General features: G+C 35.7%; 1 protein-coding gene across 11 annotated transcripts in view; it reads left to right on the forward strand.

Annotated features, from left to right (window-relative positions):
• Window positions 1-17,520, forward strand: part of RYR3 (ryanodine receptor 3) — a 1,083,635-nt gene that overhangs the window by 725,721 nt on the left and 340,394 nt on the right. For all 11 annotated transcript variants that reach the window (XM_053697970.1, XM_053697969.1, XM_053697973.1 and 8 more), the window contains 4 exons: window positions 1,466-1,589; window positions 4,848-4,963; window positions 7,699-7,766; window positions 13,993-14,114. In XM_053697970.1, the coding sequence (XP_053553945.1) occupies window positions 1,466-1,589; window positions 4,848-4,963; window positions 7,699-7,766; window positions 13,993-14,114 (430 nt within the window). The remainder of the gene's footprint in view (window positions 1-1,465; window positions 1,590-4,847; window positions 4,964-7,698; window positions 7,767-13,992; window positions 14,115-17,520) is intronic.

Below are 17,520 nucleotides of genomic sequence, written 5' to 3' on the forward strand. Positions count from 1 at the left end.
TAGGTGCCTTTTGTGTTTATATTTCTAAATGATCATTGCATCTGTGATGTTCTTGATGAAGTGAGTTTGAAATTAGATCTCAAGCTGATTTATCGAGTTGTAAAGTGTGGTGGAATTTGGGTGTGGAATCCATTGTTAATGAATACATATTTCTATTAGTTTTCATTCTGATGAGCCTGGTTGAGAAGCATAATGAATAATTATAGACTTTCATGTTCCTTACAGTACTGATGATTTGCCTTTAACGTTGGTTTTCTTGCAGATTTAAGGCCAGATGGCGTACATTCCATTACTTATGACTGGGTTGTAAAGCTGATGAGTGGGCTGTGAAGTTTCTTGTGCTGTTAGGTTTCTACTAGCGAATATGAGAAGCTTTATTTTGATGGTCTCTTTAATACAACTGGAAAAGACCTCACAATCCATACATCAGCATTGATCACTGGTTTTCAAACCTGTCCTCGTGCCTCCCTAATAGGTCAGATTTTGAGGATATCTGAACTGGAGCACAGTTTAAATAATCAGCTGATTAGTAAACTTGGTTATTTTACCTGCTCTCACCCAATGTAATTGTAAAAATCTAGCCTGTTGGGGAGGCCTGAGGACAGGTTTGAAAACCAGAGGCTCAAAGCTGGTGTTTGAATGATTGTGTTGTGAAGATCTCCCCTCGTCAAACTCCTCATTATTTTTATAATAGAATTTAAATCACAGCAGTTAAAGTGGGTTCAATTACTTGATGCACAAGTAAATTTTCCCTATTTTATTGGAATTGGACACCTATAGTATAGAATAACAGTGCTTAGAAACGTTGCCTTTTTAGTTAATAAATGGTTGTGACAGACAATATTATTACAGGGTAAAATGAGTTGCTTAGCTGTATTAATTATATATTTCATATCCTGGATGTGGTTAATTCTATCCTATATTTTGCGGATAGTGCTATGTGTTTTTAAAGAATTATTAGCAATATGTATCTGCCTGTGTATCCAGAATACAAACTGCATATAGAGATATAACAACTCCAGAATATAACATATATGTTATTCACAGATGAAAATGTTTTTATGCCAGTGAAAGGTATTTCTGTTTGCAGTGATCTGCAAGTAGGAAATAGGCAAGGTTTATCTTACAAGTTTATTGTTAGCTGTTGCAATGAAAGTTTAGGTTCCCTCAAGATGAGCAGATGAATTCTATGAGCAAGCTCAAGGCAGAACAATCAAATGCTGTAAATTGCACAGGTGAATTGATTAAGGGTCTACATCCAATGTTTCAGTTTGGTAAACTACACAATTTCACAGACTCCCTGTAGAAATTAATGTAGACCTATTCTTTCTGTAATTTAAGCATTTCATTGCATTCAACCTCCTTAAGGACCCAAACTACTAGCCTCTGCTTTTTCTGCAGACCCAGACCCCTCTAAGGATTTTTCTCCAAGGTTAAATATTATCAATATATATTTTCTATACAGGTGGAGGCAGCCATCCATTGCTTGTACCCTACGACACCTTGACAGCAAAAGAGAAGGCTCGAGACCGTGAGAAAGCTCAGGAGCTTTTCAAATTTCTTCAAGTAAATGGCTATGCTATATCCAGGTACATATGCATTTGTTAATGTAATAAGCCAGCATGTAAAGTGTTTTTTAATGTCAACATTTTTGCTCAAGATTTGGTATTTAAAGGGATTCTAAACCCAAATGTTTTCTTTTGTGATTCAGATAGAGTATGCACATTTAAGCAACTTTCTAATTTACTCCTATTAGCAATTTTGTCTTCGTTTTCTTGCAATCTTTATATAAAAAGCATCAATGTAAAGCTTAGGATCCCATTTTTGGTTCAGAACCTGGGTTATGCTTACTTATTGGTGGCTAAATGTAGCCACCAAAATGCAAGCGCTCTCCAGGGTGCTGAACCTAAAATGCTCTATATGAATAATTAAAGAAAAAAAATGGGTTTAGTATCGCTTTAAGAGGTTGACAATAATCTATTATTTGATAATTATCAGCATGTTAACAGTTGCAGATAAGCCCCTTTTTTATGGTGAGGTCACAGTCAGCCATTTTCATTGTTTACTGGCAGCACTTTTTTTGATTACTGGTTTAGTGATACATGCTAGTCCTGTTTGGCTGATCACAATACAAATTCTTAATCATTACCAACAAATTTACAAGGCTGTTTTTCACTTATCAAATTCCAGAGCTAAAATAACTTGACAAACCCAGTACAATACTTTTTAAATGATTAACAAGTACCGTAACCATTTTGTATAAATACACTGAAATTACCCACTGCCATATTGTATGACATTAGAAAGCAACAACAAACAGATACAAATGGTACCTAATGATAATCATAAGAACTATGATAAAAATGATCAAAATCAATAACCCACCACTATTTTGATAATGCCCCTGTTCAGATCCCTTAGAGAGGCATACACACATATTTCAATGTCTTTGGAGTACAACATGTCATCTATTAGCATCATTATAGATTATTAAAAGGGTTCAGTCAACAAACAGGACCTTAAACCTAAGATGTACTCACTAAACCCGAAAACCGTCAGTTTTCTTGTCATTAATACTTACCATTTGGTTTTTAGATTACGAAATTTGGAGATTAACGACAAAGACAAACCTTGTTTGTTGTTTTTGAGAGGTAACATTTCTAGAATTAAGGTTATCATAGGCAGAAACATTTTAGGATTGTGATCACTGGGAAAAAAAAACATACTGGCTCAAATTTCAGAAATCTCAAGATTGTGGTCAACCTCTTAATTCTAATAATTGTTAAGCATACTATTTACCTAGTGAAAAAAAAGTCATACAACATCCAATATTCCGACTATTTATTCATATGTTAAGATTTTTTTTTTAAGATTTTCCTTGCAGGTGTATTCAGTAATGTTTCCTTACTTTACAATTTTAGTCTGACAGTTGTACTTTCACTTGTCTTTTTGTTTGAATCCTCTTTTTTGATGCTCATTTTTCTGTTTATTCCAAAAGTAATTGTCTGATATTGGAATCTGTGTTGGGATTAACCTCCATACAGTTATTGTTTGTCTACAAAGCACATAACAGTATTGTTGCATTATTAATACACATTTACTTAGTGTGTAACTTGGATTTGACCGTTTATACTAAACAAATTCAGCAATATTGTTTTGTGTCAACCTACATAAAAACATTTTTGTAAGAGATTTCACCTAATACCTATCAAATAGTGAAAGGGAATACTGCACTAACATTCATTATGTACATTTGGTAAAGGCAAACTAAACTAACCACTGAAAGTGTGCCCTCAGAATTGCCAGGTAATGGCCCATTAGTAAAAGTGGACTGAGCCATATTGTTGACAAACCCCTTGGACAACTGAAAAGTGTCAGAGGCTACAAACTATATGCAGATCAACATCCTTGACCAGGGACAACCCCAAAATGGCATGATTATTTAAAAACATTTTTTTCATAAATAGCCATAATCTAGTTTAATATGCAAAAGAGTCCAAAACATGTTTTTAAGTGTTTTTTGATGAACGCCATTGTTAAATTGTCCTCATACATATTATAGTCATTATAGTCCAATGGCCTGAAATATAACACTAGTAGTCTAATTTCAAATGGATTGGAGAGCATCTGATGGTTTGGACTAGACCCATACATTGCATATAATAATCCACTAGTCTTTGCCTGATAGCAATATTAATAACACCCAGCAATGAAGTCAAGTGATCAAGCAAATAATAAGGATGGATTACACCTAATAATGACCATAATGTTTTCTGAAAGAACCGAAAAATGTTTGCACCAAACAATTATTATAAATTATCAGACAAAAATGGATTACACCCAAAAATTGAACAAAGGTGGTTATACCCAATTTGGCCACATTTTAAGAGAAAACTTGAAATTGATTGCAGCATGCAAGTGAAGATTTGTAGATTGAGAACAGGGAGGCAGAGACAAACCTTTAAAGCTCAAATGACAAAATCATGAAACTATTAGACAATGAGACACTAAAAATAGCCTTCAAACCATGATAGGGAAGTATTATTCAGGTCATGGGAGTCCCTATACTGTATACAGTAGAATCTGCTGGTTGACATACTGTAGCACAGAAGAAGTATTGGAGAAAAGGTCATGCTTAATGTGTGCTGTGGGATAGAAATCTTAAGCAATGGGTTAGAAATTAATGCATTTCAGAGAAGAGAAAATATGTTGTAATGGGATAGGCTTGAACAAACTATTTGTTAGGAAAGAAGACATTTTAAAGGGACATGATACTCACACATTTGCTCTCGTCTATGTAAAAGAGCATGTGTCAAAATGTATTCCGGTACTTTGTTTTTCTGAAATATGGATATTTTTGTGCTAAATATAACTTTTTCCATGGAAGTTGTCTATGTCAACTAGTGAGCTCTAGAATCTCAGGGCCCAGTTGTACACAATCATGCAATTCCTGTTAGTTTCACTTTAACTATAAACAGCTTTTATTTAACTTTGTTTATGAAATAGTATAATAGTATATCTAATGAATGCTCTTTCATGTATATATATATTGCTAAATAGCATGCCACTTGTAATGTAGTCCTATATTAATGTGTCTCTCCTTCACACCCAGACTTCTGCAGAACTATTTAGAACGCTTTTAAGCTAAATTTTGCCTTTCTAAAATTCTTGGAGGGACCTCGAAGTAGTGACAAGACTTTATAGATCATCTCTCCAGAAAGCCCTTTGTCTGATATTTGGTACAATGATTTGATTCAATAACAATGATTTGATTCAATAACACATCTGCATTTGACTCTCCCTATTCTTTGTTCAATAGCATAGCTAATTTGATATTTTACTTACAGAGGCTTAAAAGACATGGAGTTGGATGCCTCATCCATGGAAAAGAGGTTTGCCTTTAAGTTTCTGAAGAAAGTTCTGCACTATGTGGATTCTGCCCAGGAATTTATTGCACACTTAGGTGAGACATTTATATTTGTCTTAGTTTCCAATTAAATTTGCTAAGAACTATATTTTAAAGTTAACAAATAGAAAAAAATCCAGCTGAAAACTGAGTGAAATGCAACCTGAGGTGAAATCACCAGACTTGCATGTTTCCCTCCTTAAACCCATTACATTTTGGTGAGATGCTTCCATAGAATGTCACGGAAGACCTTGAAATGATAGTTTTTAATTATTTTTCTTTGCAGCTAACGTAAAACGTTGACTATGAAATATTTTGTTTAGATTCAAACCAACGTGGTTTATTTATTTTTCTAATGTATAAAATATTTAAGCCCATGTTGCCATCTACAGAGCAATGTTGTTGATCACTACCTTCCATAGGACTTGTGAAGTCAACAAAGTCTCTGAATTTTAATGGAATACCCATCCCTGATGAATATAGTAAGAGTTGTGAGCACAACCTCACTTCAGATGTTCTAAGAACATTACCTTATAGTGAAATGGACAATACCACGTCTCATACAACTTGCTTATAAGTCATACACCTCTTAGCCTTAGTTAAGTAAGTCTAATGTGTAGTCATGTCCGTAATATTGTTATTGTAAAATGATTACATCTGCATGCAGAGAAAAATGTTATATATTCTTGAATAGGATCCAAGTACAATGATAAAATCCTATTTCCACCCAAACCAATTTGTTTTGTTTATAAGCAGCTATTAAAGTTGAACGGTAAAGATGATGCTACACAATCTCTTTGTAAGGAAAACCTTAAAAATGTTACAACTGCTGACTATCATTTGTAAACAGTATGGCCATCATTGGAATGATTATTGATGAAGGTTAAATAGTACATATTATAGTAGTCATTAATTTCTAAAATAATGACTATCTGAAGATATGCTCCATTTTGCTTTGTGGTACAGTAATACTCAAGTATGCCCTTTGATATCTTATAATTAGGTTCCCGGGCCTTTAACACAGTGTATTGAGGCATATTTTGAATATTACTTAAAGGGATATGAAACTCAGGAAATTTTAAGCAACTTTCTAGTTTACCCCTATTAACAATTTTTCTCAGTTTTCTTGGTATACTTGTTGAATGAGCAGCAATACACTTCTGGTTGCTGACTGAACACATGTGTGAGCCAATGACAATCGGTATATATATGCATCCACCAATCAGCAACTAGAACCTAGGTTCTTTGCTGCTCCTGATCTTTCATAGATAAACCTTTCAGCAAAGGATAACAAAAGAAGAAAGCAAATTAAATAATAGAAGTAAATTGGAAGGTTGTTTAAAATTGTATTCTCTATCAGAATCATGAAAGAAAAAGTTTGGGTTTCATTTCCCTTTAAGTAATAAAACATTGAATGCAAAATATATATTCAGATTTATTTTTACAGAACACCTAGAACGATGTAAGAGACGGATTCACTACATCAGTCTGATAATGTATCTAAGTTGCTCTTCCAAAGAGCTTTGCACAAAAAGTGCAAAAAGTAGATGTTGTAATGTGTTAGTGCAATAATAAAATTTTCCATGTATTTAACCCCTGAAAAGGGGTTCAATGTGTTTTTAACATCAGTTCCAGAGCAGCAATGCAATACTGGGAGACAGCTGTGATAGGTGACTACTCACATATGCCTCTTGTTGTTGGCTCAACAGATGTGTTCAGCTAAGTCTCAGTAGTTCACTGCTTCTTTGGAGCTGGCGTTAACCTATTGTTTAAACCATTTGCAGGGATTATGCAAAATGTTCTAACATATTGGAGCATTTAATTTTTACAATTTTAAAGGGGCATTCAAGTCAAAATAAACTTTTATGATTTAGACAGAGCATGCAGTTTTAAGACACTTTCCAATTTGCTTTAATTATCAAATTTTGCACAGTCTTTTTATATTCACACTTTCTGGGGAATAAGATCCTACTGAGTATGTGCACAAGCTCATAGGGTATACGTATACTAGTTTGTGATTGGCTGATGTCTGTCACGTGATACAAAATGCCGGAAAATGGTAGAAAAAATAAATTTGTCAGAAACAAATTCAGAGTAAGTGCTATTGCATTGTCTTTTTACTATGTACTTGTTAATTATGTAATTCTATTGCATTGAGTGGTCCTTTAAGTGCATGTAAAATAAAACATAAAAATAACGCATTCTTTTTTTACTATTCTTTTGACTAGTTATTTAATTACTTTTATACCAGCTATTTTATTTAACCAGACTTTTATGTCATGTACCAGTGTTCTGAAAGGGATACAAAAGCCACATTTTTATTTTATGATTTGGATAGAGCATGCAATTTTAAGCAATTTTCCAATTTACACCTATTATCAATTTTTCTTTGTTCTCTTGGTATCTATTTGAAAAAGCAGCATTGAAAGCTAAAGAGCTGGCCCATTTTTGGTTCAGAACGATGGATAGCGCTTGCTGATTGGGGGTTACATTTAGCCACCAATCAGCAAGTGCTACCCAGGTGCTGAATCTAAAATGGGCCGGCTCCAAAGCTCTAATTCCTGCTTTTTAAATTAAGATTCCAAGAGAATGAATAAAAAATGATAATAGGAGTACATTAGTAAGTTGCTTAAAATTGCATGCTCTATCCGAATCATGAAAGAAAAAAATTGGGTTTAGTATCCCTTTAAAAGCACATTATAGATACATGTAGCAACATATTTTACACCATATAATTGGTCCTCATAAAATAAAGCTTGTTATCTTTTTTTTTCAATCCTGTGTCTTTACAGAGGCTGTTGTCAGCAGTGGTAAAAGTGAAAAGTCTCCACATGAGCAAGAAATCAAATTTTTTGCCAAAGTAAGTTTTCTACTGATGACAAATGATTTTTATTTCTATTTGCTTCCATCTTTATATTACCAACCGATACTTTTCTCAATGACAAAAGTGCATAGAAGTACACATCCTGTTTTTATTTATACTAATAAATTAAATAAAATAGATAAATGCAACAGTGACTCAATATATAGCTGTAATTCAAAATGGGCTACACTTTAATAGATTCCCAATTTACTTGCTGTGTTGTGTTTAATTGTTTACAAAAAGCTCTTTTACCTTTTGCTATGTGATATGCTGCTGTATTCACTATAAAAATCTGTGTAAATAGGAGGCAGCAGATGAAATCAACCTCCCATGAGAGCCCATGCCATTTAAAAGGAATCCCTGTATTATCTTTAAATACAATTAACTTGTATCATCTGCTTGCCTGAGGATATTGCCCCTTTAAATGGACATTAAACACTAAATACATTTTATTAGCATATTATTGAGGTTATTCTCTACTTCCCCCTAGCCATGGATGCTGCCATGTTGAAATGTATCTTTTACTATTTTCCAGTGCTGATCTGTTTGTACATGTGCTGTAACTCTCCTTCAGATAACTGCATTGTGACCTAAGTTCAATAATGGTAGCACCCATGATTAGAGGGAGGTGCATGAAATGTATTTAGGGCCAGAGTGTAAATGGAGCTCTATATATTGATTCATGAAATCAATATTAGTGCTACACTGTGTGATACCAGCACACTCTTATGTGCGCTGGTATTGCAAGTTAACAGCAATGCGAATGCTCCTCTAACAGAGGAGTGTAGCAGAGGTGGCTTAGCCATTTATATAAACAGCAATAGCAATGCGTTTCTCTGTGTCTAAACCCCGTTCATCAGATAACCAGATGAAACTTCGCTTAGACACTGAGAAACGCGTTGCTATGGCTGTTTTGAATAAATCAGTTTTTTTTTAACCTCTACTTTGCCACCTTCATTTGTCCACTTGTTAGTGGAGAGTGTTCCATCTGGTATTCCCCTGTTAGTGGGAGCTTGTTTCAAGACAGTCGGGAGTGTCCCATGTGTCTGGCCGGACATCATAGAAGAACTGCCCAATCGGGGTCCCCCCTGTGTTTTCTCCTCTTTTTAGCCCCATAGGATTGTGAGCATCCTAGTGACTCTATTCACAATTGTTAGTTATGATATATCTGTGGAATATAAATATACATATATATATATAGCATCATGTCCCTTTAACCTCATTTGCAGAGTTAAATACAGTTTTCTTAAAACAACAGTGCAATAATGATATGCTTTATAACACATCAGAGTATTTTATTCCTGCACTTTTATGTATAGCAGAGACATTTGATATAACACATCATTTGGTTGTAAACAGCTGCTCTGACAATTTAAGGCACAGAAGATCTTCCTAAAAAAAACGAAGGTTGATGAATCCAATGTCGTATTCTATTTTTTTCTTCCCCTAGGATGGGCTCTTTTGTTAGATGAGAAAATCTTTTGTTTCCTCTGATTTTTCTTTATCTTACCGTGTCTGCTTCTCCTTTCTTCCACAGTAAAAACTGTAATCATTCCATTAAAGCTTTATTGATTTTGCCATCATTCATTTTAATAAACCATCACAATCGCCCTCTCCCATTTTTATTTCAAATCCTTCTGGTTCTGTTCCAACTTTCATATCTTTAAGCAGTCCTTTAATAATGCACCTCTTCAAGATGGCTTGTCCTTAAACTCACTGAATTCCCCAGGGCCATACCCATACATAGTCATTGCCTGCTCTGCCGTCCTCTATGGAAAGATTCATTTGGAACAGGTTTCACAAATATGCTACACATGGATTTCTTGCTCATGCTCCAACATTGCTTTTGTTTGGATTTTAATTTCTTTTGGAGAGGGGCTTAACTGTTCCCATGAGTTTGTCTGCTTGCCTCTTTACATGGGTATGCTATTTTCATGCTTGTTAAAAGAAAAAAGGTATTATGTGCCCAACTGCAAATAAAGTTGTTAGTTATTTTCCATAGAGGAAGCATGAACAATCAAATTAAAGTGGTTTGTGGCTGCACATATATGCCTTATGGTATTGGCTCACTCTTGTGCTTTTCCTTTAACAAAGGATATTAAAAGAATGATGCAAATTAATTAATAGAAAGTTGTTTAAAAATATATGCTCTATCTGAATTATGAAAGAAAAATTTTGCACACAAACCCGATTACGTTTCCTCAAGTGTGCTAACCCAACATGAAATATTAATATTTCACATTCCAAAGATCTCTACAGAGCAGAATATGTTCTATTTATTCATGAATGCATATTTCTATGTATATCTGATGTTTTTTTGGTAATATATATATCTATACCTACATATACAGATTATAAGAATACTTAGAACATATTCCCTTATATGAAGAACATTTGAATGTGAACTATTTACTGTAAATACATAATTAAACACTTTATTTAATATGTTACTTAACTGCAAAGGGCCCAAATGCACTTATATAACAATGTCTAGATATGTATACATATTTTATTTATGTATTTCTGTTTTACTGTATATTTACTGTGCATTTGTCGCATTCCAGTGTTCTTCATTTACAGGATAATGCCCTTTTTATTCTTAAATACATATTTCTATATATATATATATATATATGTGTATATACATATACCTGCATAGCTATTCCAATAGATATATAGGTAAAGATATGTTTTTTACATGAACAGTATCAGATATATATAGAAACACATATTTAATAATAAAAAGTACTTTATTTTCTATCACTAAGATTACAAGTTTTGTACTAAACTGGGTGCGTAAATAACCAAAAAATGAGCGTTATCGCCCTTTCCATAGCGCTTCCATTACAAATTACTGAAAAACCTTCTCTTGTTGTGCGGTATGGTGCGTTGAGTTCCATACCGCACAAAACCCAAGGCCTGACTTTACGTGCTTGTGCACGCTTTCCCCCATAGACATCAATGGGAAGAAAGTGTCAGAAAAAAAACTAACACCTGCGATCACGGAATGACGATCGCCGTATTGATGTCTATGGGGAAAAGAAAGTTAAATTAAAAACATCACCCCAACATAAACCCCTAGTCTAAATACCCCTAATCCGCCGCCCCCGACATCGACAACACTAATTAAAGTTATTAACCCTTGAACCGCCACCCTCAACATCGCCGACACTAAATAACCATATTAACCCCTAAACCGCCACCCCCGACATAGCTAGCACTAAATAATCTCATTAACCGCCGCCCCCCACATTGCAACTAATAAACTAAACCTATTAACCCCTAAACCGTCGGCCCCCCACATTGCTACTATGAAAATAAATGTATTAACCCCTAAACCCCCCTAACTCTAAATTAAAATTACAATATAACTATCTTAAAATAAATAAATACCTGTGAAATAAAAAAAAACTAAGATTAAACTAAAAATTAACCTAACATAAATATTTTAATAAAATAAACTACAATTAAAAAAACCTAAACTTAAAAAAATTAAAAAAACCTATCACTACGAAAAAACAACAAAAAAATACAAATTAAAATAAACCTTACACTAAAAAAAAAATAAGATTACAAAAAATAATAAACAAAACTATTGAAAATAATAAAAATGACACCTAATTTAATAGCCCTATAAAAACAAAAAAGCCCCCCAAAATAAAAACACCCCTAACCTAACAATAAACTACCAATAGGGTTTTTTGTAGGGCATTTCTCTAAGTTAAACAGCCAATAAGATTCAAGCAGCTTTCATCCTATACCTAATCTTAGGTATTTTTATTTCACAGGTAAGTTTTTATTTATTTTAATATAGTTATATTGTAATTTTAATTTAAAGTTAGTTTTTTTTAGGTTTAGGGGTTAATAGTTTAATCTAGTGTTTTGCAATGTGGGGGGCTGGCGGTTTAGGGGTTAATAGGTTTAGGTTAGTAGTTGCGATGTGGGGGGTCGGCGGTTTAGGGGTTAATACATTTATTTTCATAGTAGCGATGTGGGGTGCCAGCGGTTTAAGGGTTAATAGGTTTAGTTTATTAGTTGCAATGTGGGGGCCTGCAATTTAGGGGTTCATAGGTTTATTATAGTAGTAGCGATGTGGGGGGCAGCCGTTTATGGGTTAATAGCTTTATATAGTGTTGTCTATGTGGGTGGACGGCGTATTAAGGGTTAATAAGTTTAATATAGTATTTGCGATGCGGGAGGGTGGCGGTTTAGGGGTTAATAGGTCGTTTATGGGTGTTAGTGTACTTTGTAACATTTTATTTTTTATTTTTGTGAAACATTTTTGTTTTGCAAAATCCATAACTACTGGTCTCAGATCGCGATATGGATCAGAGAGGTATAGGCTTTAACGCAAGCATTTAAGCCGGACCACACAACCTGTAATACAGAGGTATGTAAATCCTGCACTCAAACATAATTTTTTGAGTGCGGAATGGATTGTTGTGTTACAGGCTAAAACGCTTGCATTATAGCTATACCGCAACGACTTGTAATACGGGAGACCTGCCATTCCACGCACAATGGCCAATTTTTCAGTGGCCGTACTGCACCATACCGCAAAACTTGTAATCTTGGTGTATGTGAAGAACATAGGAATGTAAAATATGTGTTTTGCACATCGTGTTTTTCAATTTAGATCTTAACGCAGTCAGATGAGCGCACATGAAAACTTAGCTTTCTTATTATTGAAATATTACATATAAAATATTGAAAAAAATTTATATGTTATTAAAAAATAATAAACATACTGTAAAATATTCTAAATACCCAAGTGGCGTTCGGTTTACAACGGTTCAATTTGCCCTGTTTCAGAATAACAACCTTTTTTTTCAGTCATGTGACTGCTATTGAAAAGCATTGAGAAGCAGTGCATTGATTAGAATAGCCAGTGGTTGGAGCTGTCCGCTTGTGTTGCAGCAAAGATATGCAAGCCAAGCAAGCTGAAATTTATCAGTTTAACCAGACCTGAACTATCGAGCAGCTTGCAAAGGAACAACATCTTCCTGTCTATAAATCAGTCCAGATTGGAATGCATAGAAAGAACTGTTTGCAGAAAAATGCAAGTAAAGTCTGTGTAATGTGATTATTTTATTAGGTTTATAATGCTGTTTAGCAAATGTTTTTATTCATTTAACTTAGTTTAATTATATATTCTGTGTTGTGTGATTATTTTATTAGGTTTATAATGCTGAATAGCATTTAAAGTCTTCATTTCAAAGCTTTAAAAATAATGTATTAGGTGTTACTTATGCCAATTTTGAGAGGGGCCTGAAACCTAACTCCCTCACTTCCCATTGACTTACATTATAAACTGGGTTTCAATTTACAACAGTTTCGATTTACAACCATTCCTTCTGGAACCTAACCCCGGCGTAAACTGAGGGCTACCTGTAATCATAAAATATATATGTTTATTTTACAGTATGTTTATTAATTTTTAATCATTTTTAATAATATTTTATATGTAATATTTCAATAATGTTCCTTAAGAATCCTAAGTTTTCATGTGTGCTAACCAACAGCGTTAAGATCTAAATTCAGAAACGCTATGCGCAAAATGCATATTTTACATTCCTATGTTCTTCACGTAGAAAGCAATGTACTTTTTATTATTAAATATATATTTCTATATATATCTGATACATAAATACATACACATCTTTACATACATACATATATATACTGTATATATATATATATCTCACATATACATATTTGACATGTATATGTATATATCTCTATGTTAAAGCCCTTTGCAGCCTTTGTTCCCTAACACCTGAAACCTCATATGTTTGAGCACTTATAACTTTTTATTGATTTTTTTTAAAATAGTTTTTTTATCAGACAGTGTTATTATGAGTGTAACTGTACTGTAAAATTATTTGTTTATGTTTTTTGTGACACTTTTTATGTCAGCGTAACAGTTAATCAGAGCTCTGAGGTTGCAATAACCCAACGTGTGTTAAATTCAATTGCGCTCTAGCAAATGAGTTTGCTCACGCATAATGGTTAGCGCTCCACTCGTAATCTGGGCCTATATGCCTAAAAAAAATCCCTGACTTTGTGCAAGCGTATCTAGAATTGATGCTGTACGTTGTGGTACATTTCCCCTTTTTATCTAATTCTTCACTGTAAAAGATTCTATCTTTAATTATGTGTGCTCGGCAAATAGTCATATCTTTGGTCTAACTGCTTCTAATGTGTTTGCTTTTTTTTTCTCTAGGTTCTTCTTCCCCTGGTTGACCAATACTTTAAGAATCACTGTCTGTACTTCCTTTCCTCCCCAATTAAAACTCTCAGCAGCAGTGGTTATGCGTCTAACAAAGAGAAGGAGATGGTAGCAAGGTAAGTGCGAAACTCATTGCCCTTTAACAACAAAAAGCAAGTATTCATTCTCAACCAATCAGAAATGGGCCTGTCATGTTGCTATTAAATGTTCTCAAATGTCAGATGTCACCCTAGCATAATAGTGTGTAAGGAAATCAGAACTGCTAATGCTGGGTAAAGCTATGAGAACTTCAACGGTGAAGTAGACAAGACTTTAGAGCATTCGTACTATATTTATTCACAAAGCCCTTCAGATCTGTCTCATTACAATTATTCCATGGTGTGACTTTAGAGAGTTGCAGTGAAGTATGAGGAATTTCATCCGAAAATTTCTATTCCAGCAAGGTATTAATATGTTTAAAAAAAGTATTAATGTTTATATATTTTAATGCAGACAAACAACTGTGTAAGAAAAGATCTCCATACAAACACGTTTTTAAAGCTATAAGTGGTTAGAATTGGACTGCATTTAAAAGTGCCTTTTTGGTAGCAGAATTCACATGGTTTTTTTGTCCAGGGTCATGCCCCTCAATAAGTATATTAAGGGACAGTTAATGCTTTAAAAACATTGCAGAAAAGGAAACTATGAAGTTTAAACTGTCTATCTTTTCTCCTTTATATGGCAAATTAGAGACAGACATCAATTAACTCCTGCACTGATTAAGCAATTACTGTGTAGAACACTGCAGACTGCTTTCTGTCTTTTCTAAGGGCATTGGATAAAAAAAAACCTGGCTAGATTACGAGTTGTGCGTGGGTAAAAAAGCAGCGTTAAGAGGTCCTAGCGCTGCTTTTTTACGCCCGCTGGTTTAGGGGCACCGCACACTTCTTTGGCCTTACCGCAAAACGACTTACGTAAACTTTGTAAAGTCTTTTTTTCTATGGGACTTCCATAGCGCCGGTATTACGAGTCTGTCCTGGGAGGCCAAAAACATAATTTATGCTTACCTGATAAATTTATTTCTCTTGTAGTGTATCCAGTCCACGGATCATCCATTACTTATGGGATATTAACTCCTCCCCAACAGGAAGTGCAAGAGGATTCACCCAGCAGAGCTGCTATATAGCTCCTCCCCTAACTGCCATTACCAGTCATTCGACCGAAAACATGCAGAGAAAGGAAAACCATAGGGTGCAGTGGTGACTGTAGTTTAATGGAAAAATTACCTGCCTTAAAGTGACAGGGCGGGCCGTGGACTGGATACACTACAAGAGAAATAAATTTATCAGGTAAGCATAAATTATGTTTTCTCTTGTTAAGTGTATCCAGTCCACGGATCATCCATTACTTATGGGATACCAATACCAAAGCTAAAGTACACGGATGACGGGAGGGACAGGCAGGCTCTTTATACGGAAGGAACCACTGCCTGAAGAACCTTTCTCCCAAAAACAGCCTCCGAAGAAGCAAAAGTGTCAAATTTGGAAAATTTGGAAAAAGTATGAAGAGAAGACCAAGTTGCAGCCTTGCAAATCTGTTCAACAGAAGCCTCATTCTTAAAGGCCCAAGTGGAAGCCACAGCTCTAGTAGAATGTGCTGTAATTCTTTCAGGAGGCTGCTGTCCAGCAGTCTCATAGGCTAACCGTATTATGCTACGAAGCCAAAAGGAGAGAGAGGTAGCCGAAGCTTTTTGACCTCTCCTCTGACCAGAATAAACGACAAACAGGGAAGACGTTTGTCGAAAATCCTTAGTTGCCTGTAGATAAAATTTCAGGGCACGGACTACATCTAGATTGTGTAGCAGACGTTCCTTTTTCGAAGAAGGATTAGGACACAAAGATGGAACCACAATCTCTTGATTGATATTCCTGTTAGTGACCACCTTAGGTAGGAACCCAGGTTTAGTACGCAGAACTACCTTGTCTGAATGAAAAATCAGATAAGGAGAATCACAATGTAAGGCAGATAACTCAGAGACTCTTCGAGCCGAGGAAATCGCCATTAAAAACAGAACTTTCCAAGATAACAACTTGATATCAATGGAATGAAGGGGTTCAAACGGAACCCCCTGTAAAACATTAAGAACTAAGTTCAAACTCCATGGTGGAGCAACAGTTTTAAACACAGGCTTGATCCTAGCTAAAGCCTGACAAAAAGCTTGAACGTCCGGAACTTCTGACAGACGTTTGTGTAAAAGAATGGACAGAGCTGAAATCTGTCCCTTTAAGGAACTAGCGGATAAACCCTTTTCTAAACCTTCTTGTAGAAAAGACAATATCCTCGGAATCCTAACCTTACTCCATGAGTAACTCTTGGATTCGCACCAATATAAGTATTTGCGCCATATCTTATGGTAAATCTTTCTGGTAACAGGCTTCCTAGCCTGTATTAAGGTATCAATAACTGACTCAGAAAAACCACGTTTTGATAAAATCAAGCGTTCAATTTCCAAGCAGTCAGCTTCAGAGAAATTAGATTTTGATGTTTGAAGGGACCCTGGATCAGAAGGTTCTGTTTCAGAGGTAGCGACCAAGGTGGACAGGATGACATGTCCACTAGATCTGCATACCAAGTCCTGCGTGGCCATGCAGGCGCTATTAGAATCACTGATGCTCTCTCCTGTTTGATTCTGGCAATCAATCGAGGAAGCATCGGGAAGGGTGGAAACACATAAGCCATCCCGAAGGTCCAAGGTGCTGTCAAAGCATCTATCAGAACCGCTCCCGGATCCCTGGATCTGGACCCGTAACGAGGAAGCTTGGCGTTCTGTCGAGACGCCATGAGATCTATCTCTGGTTTGCCCCAACGTCGAAGTATTTGGGCAAAGACCTCCGGATGAAGTTCCCACTCCCCCGGATGAAAAGTCTGACGACTTAAGAAATCCGCCTCCCAGTTCTCCACTCCCGGGATGTGGATTGCTGACAGGTGGCAAGAGTGAGACTCTGCCCAGCGAATTATCTTTGATACTTCCATCATTGCTAGGGAGCTTCTTGTCCCTCCCTGATGGTTGATGTAAGCTACAGTCGTGATGTTGTCCGACTGAAACCTGATGAACCCCCGAGTTGTTAACTGGGGCCAAGTCAGAAGGGCATTGAGAACTGCTCTCAATTCCAGAATGTTTATTGGTAGGAGACTCTCCTCCTGATTCCATTGTCCCTGAGCCTTCAGAGAATTCCAGACAGCGCCCCAACCTAGTAGGCTGGCGTCTGTTGTTACAATTGTCCAGTCCGGCCTGCTGAATGGCATCCCCCTGGACAGATGTGGCCGAGAAAGCCACCATAGAAGAGAATTTCTGGTCTCTTGATCCAGATTCAGAGTAGGGGACAGGTCTGAGTAATCCCCATTCCACTGACTTAGCATGCACAATTGCAGCGGTCTGAGATGTAGGCGTGCAAAGGGTACTATGTCCATTGCTGCTACCATTAAGCCGATCACCTCCATGCATTGAGCTACTGACGGGTGTTGAATGGAATGAAGGACACG

The sequence above is a fragment of the Bombina bombina genome, chromosome 1, assembly GCF_027579735.1.
Source record: "Bombina bombina isolate aBomBom1 chromosome 1, aBomBom1.pri, whole genome shotgun sequence".
Lineage (NCBI taxonomy): Eukaryota > Metazoa > Chordata > Amphibia > Anura > Bombinatoridae > Bombina > Bombina bombina.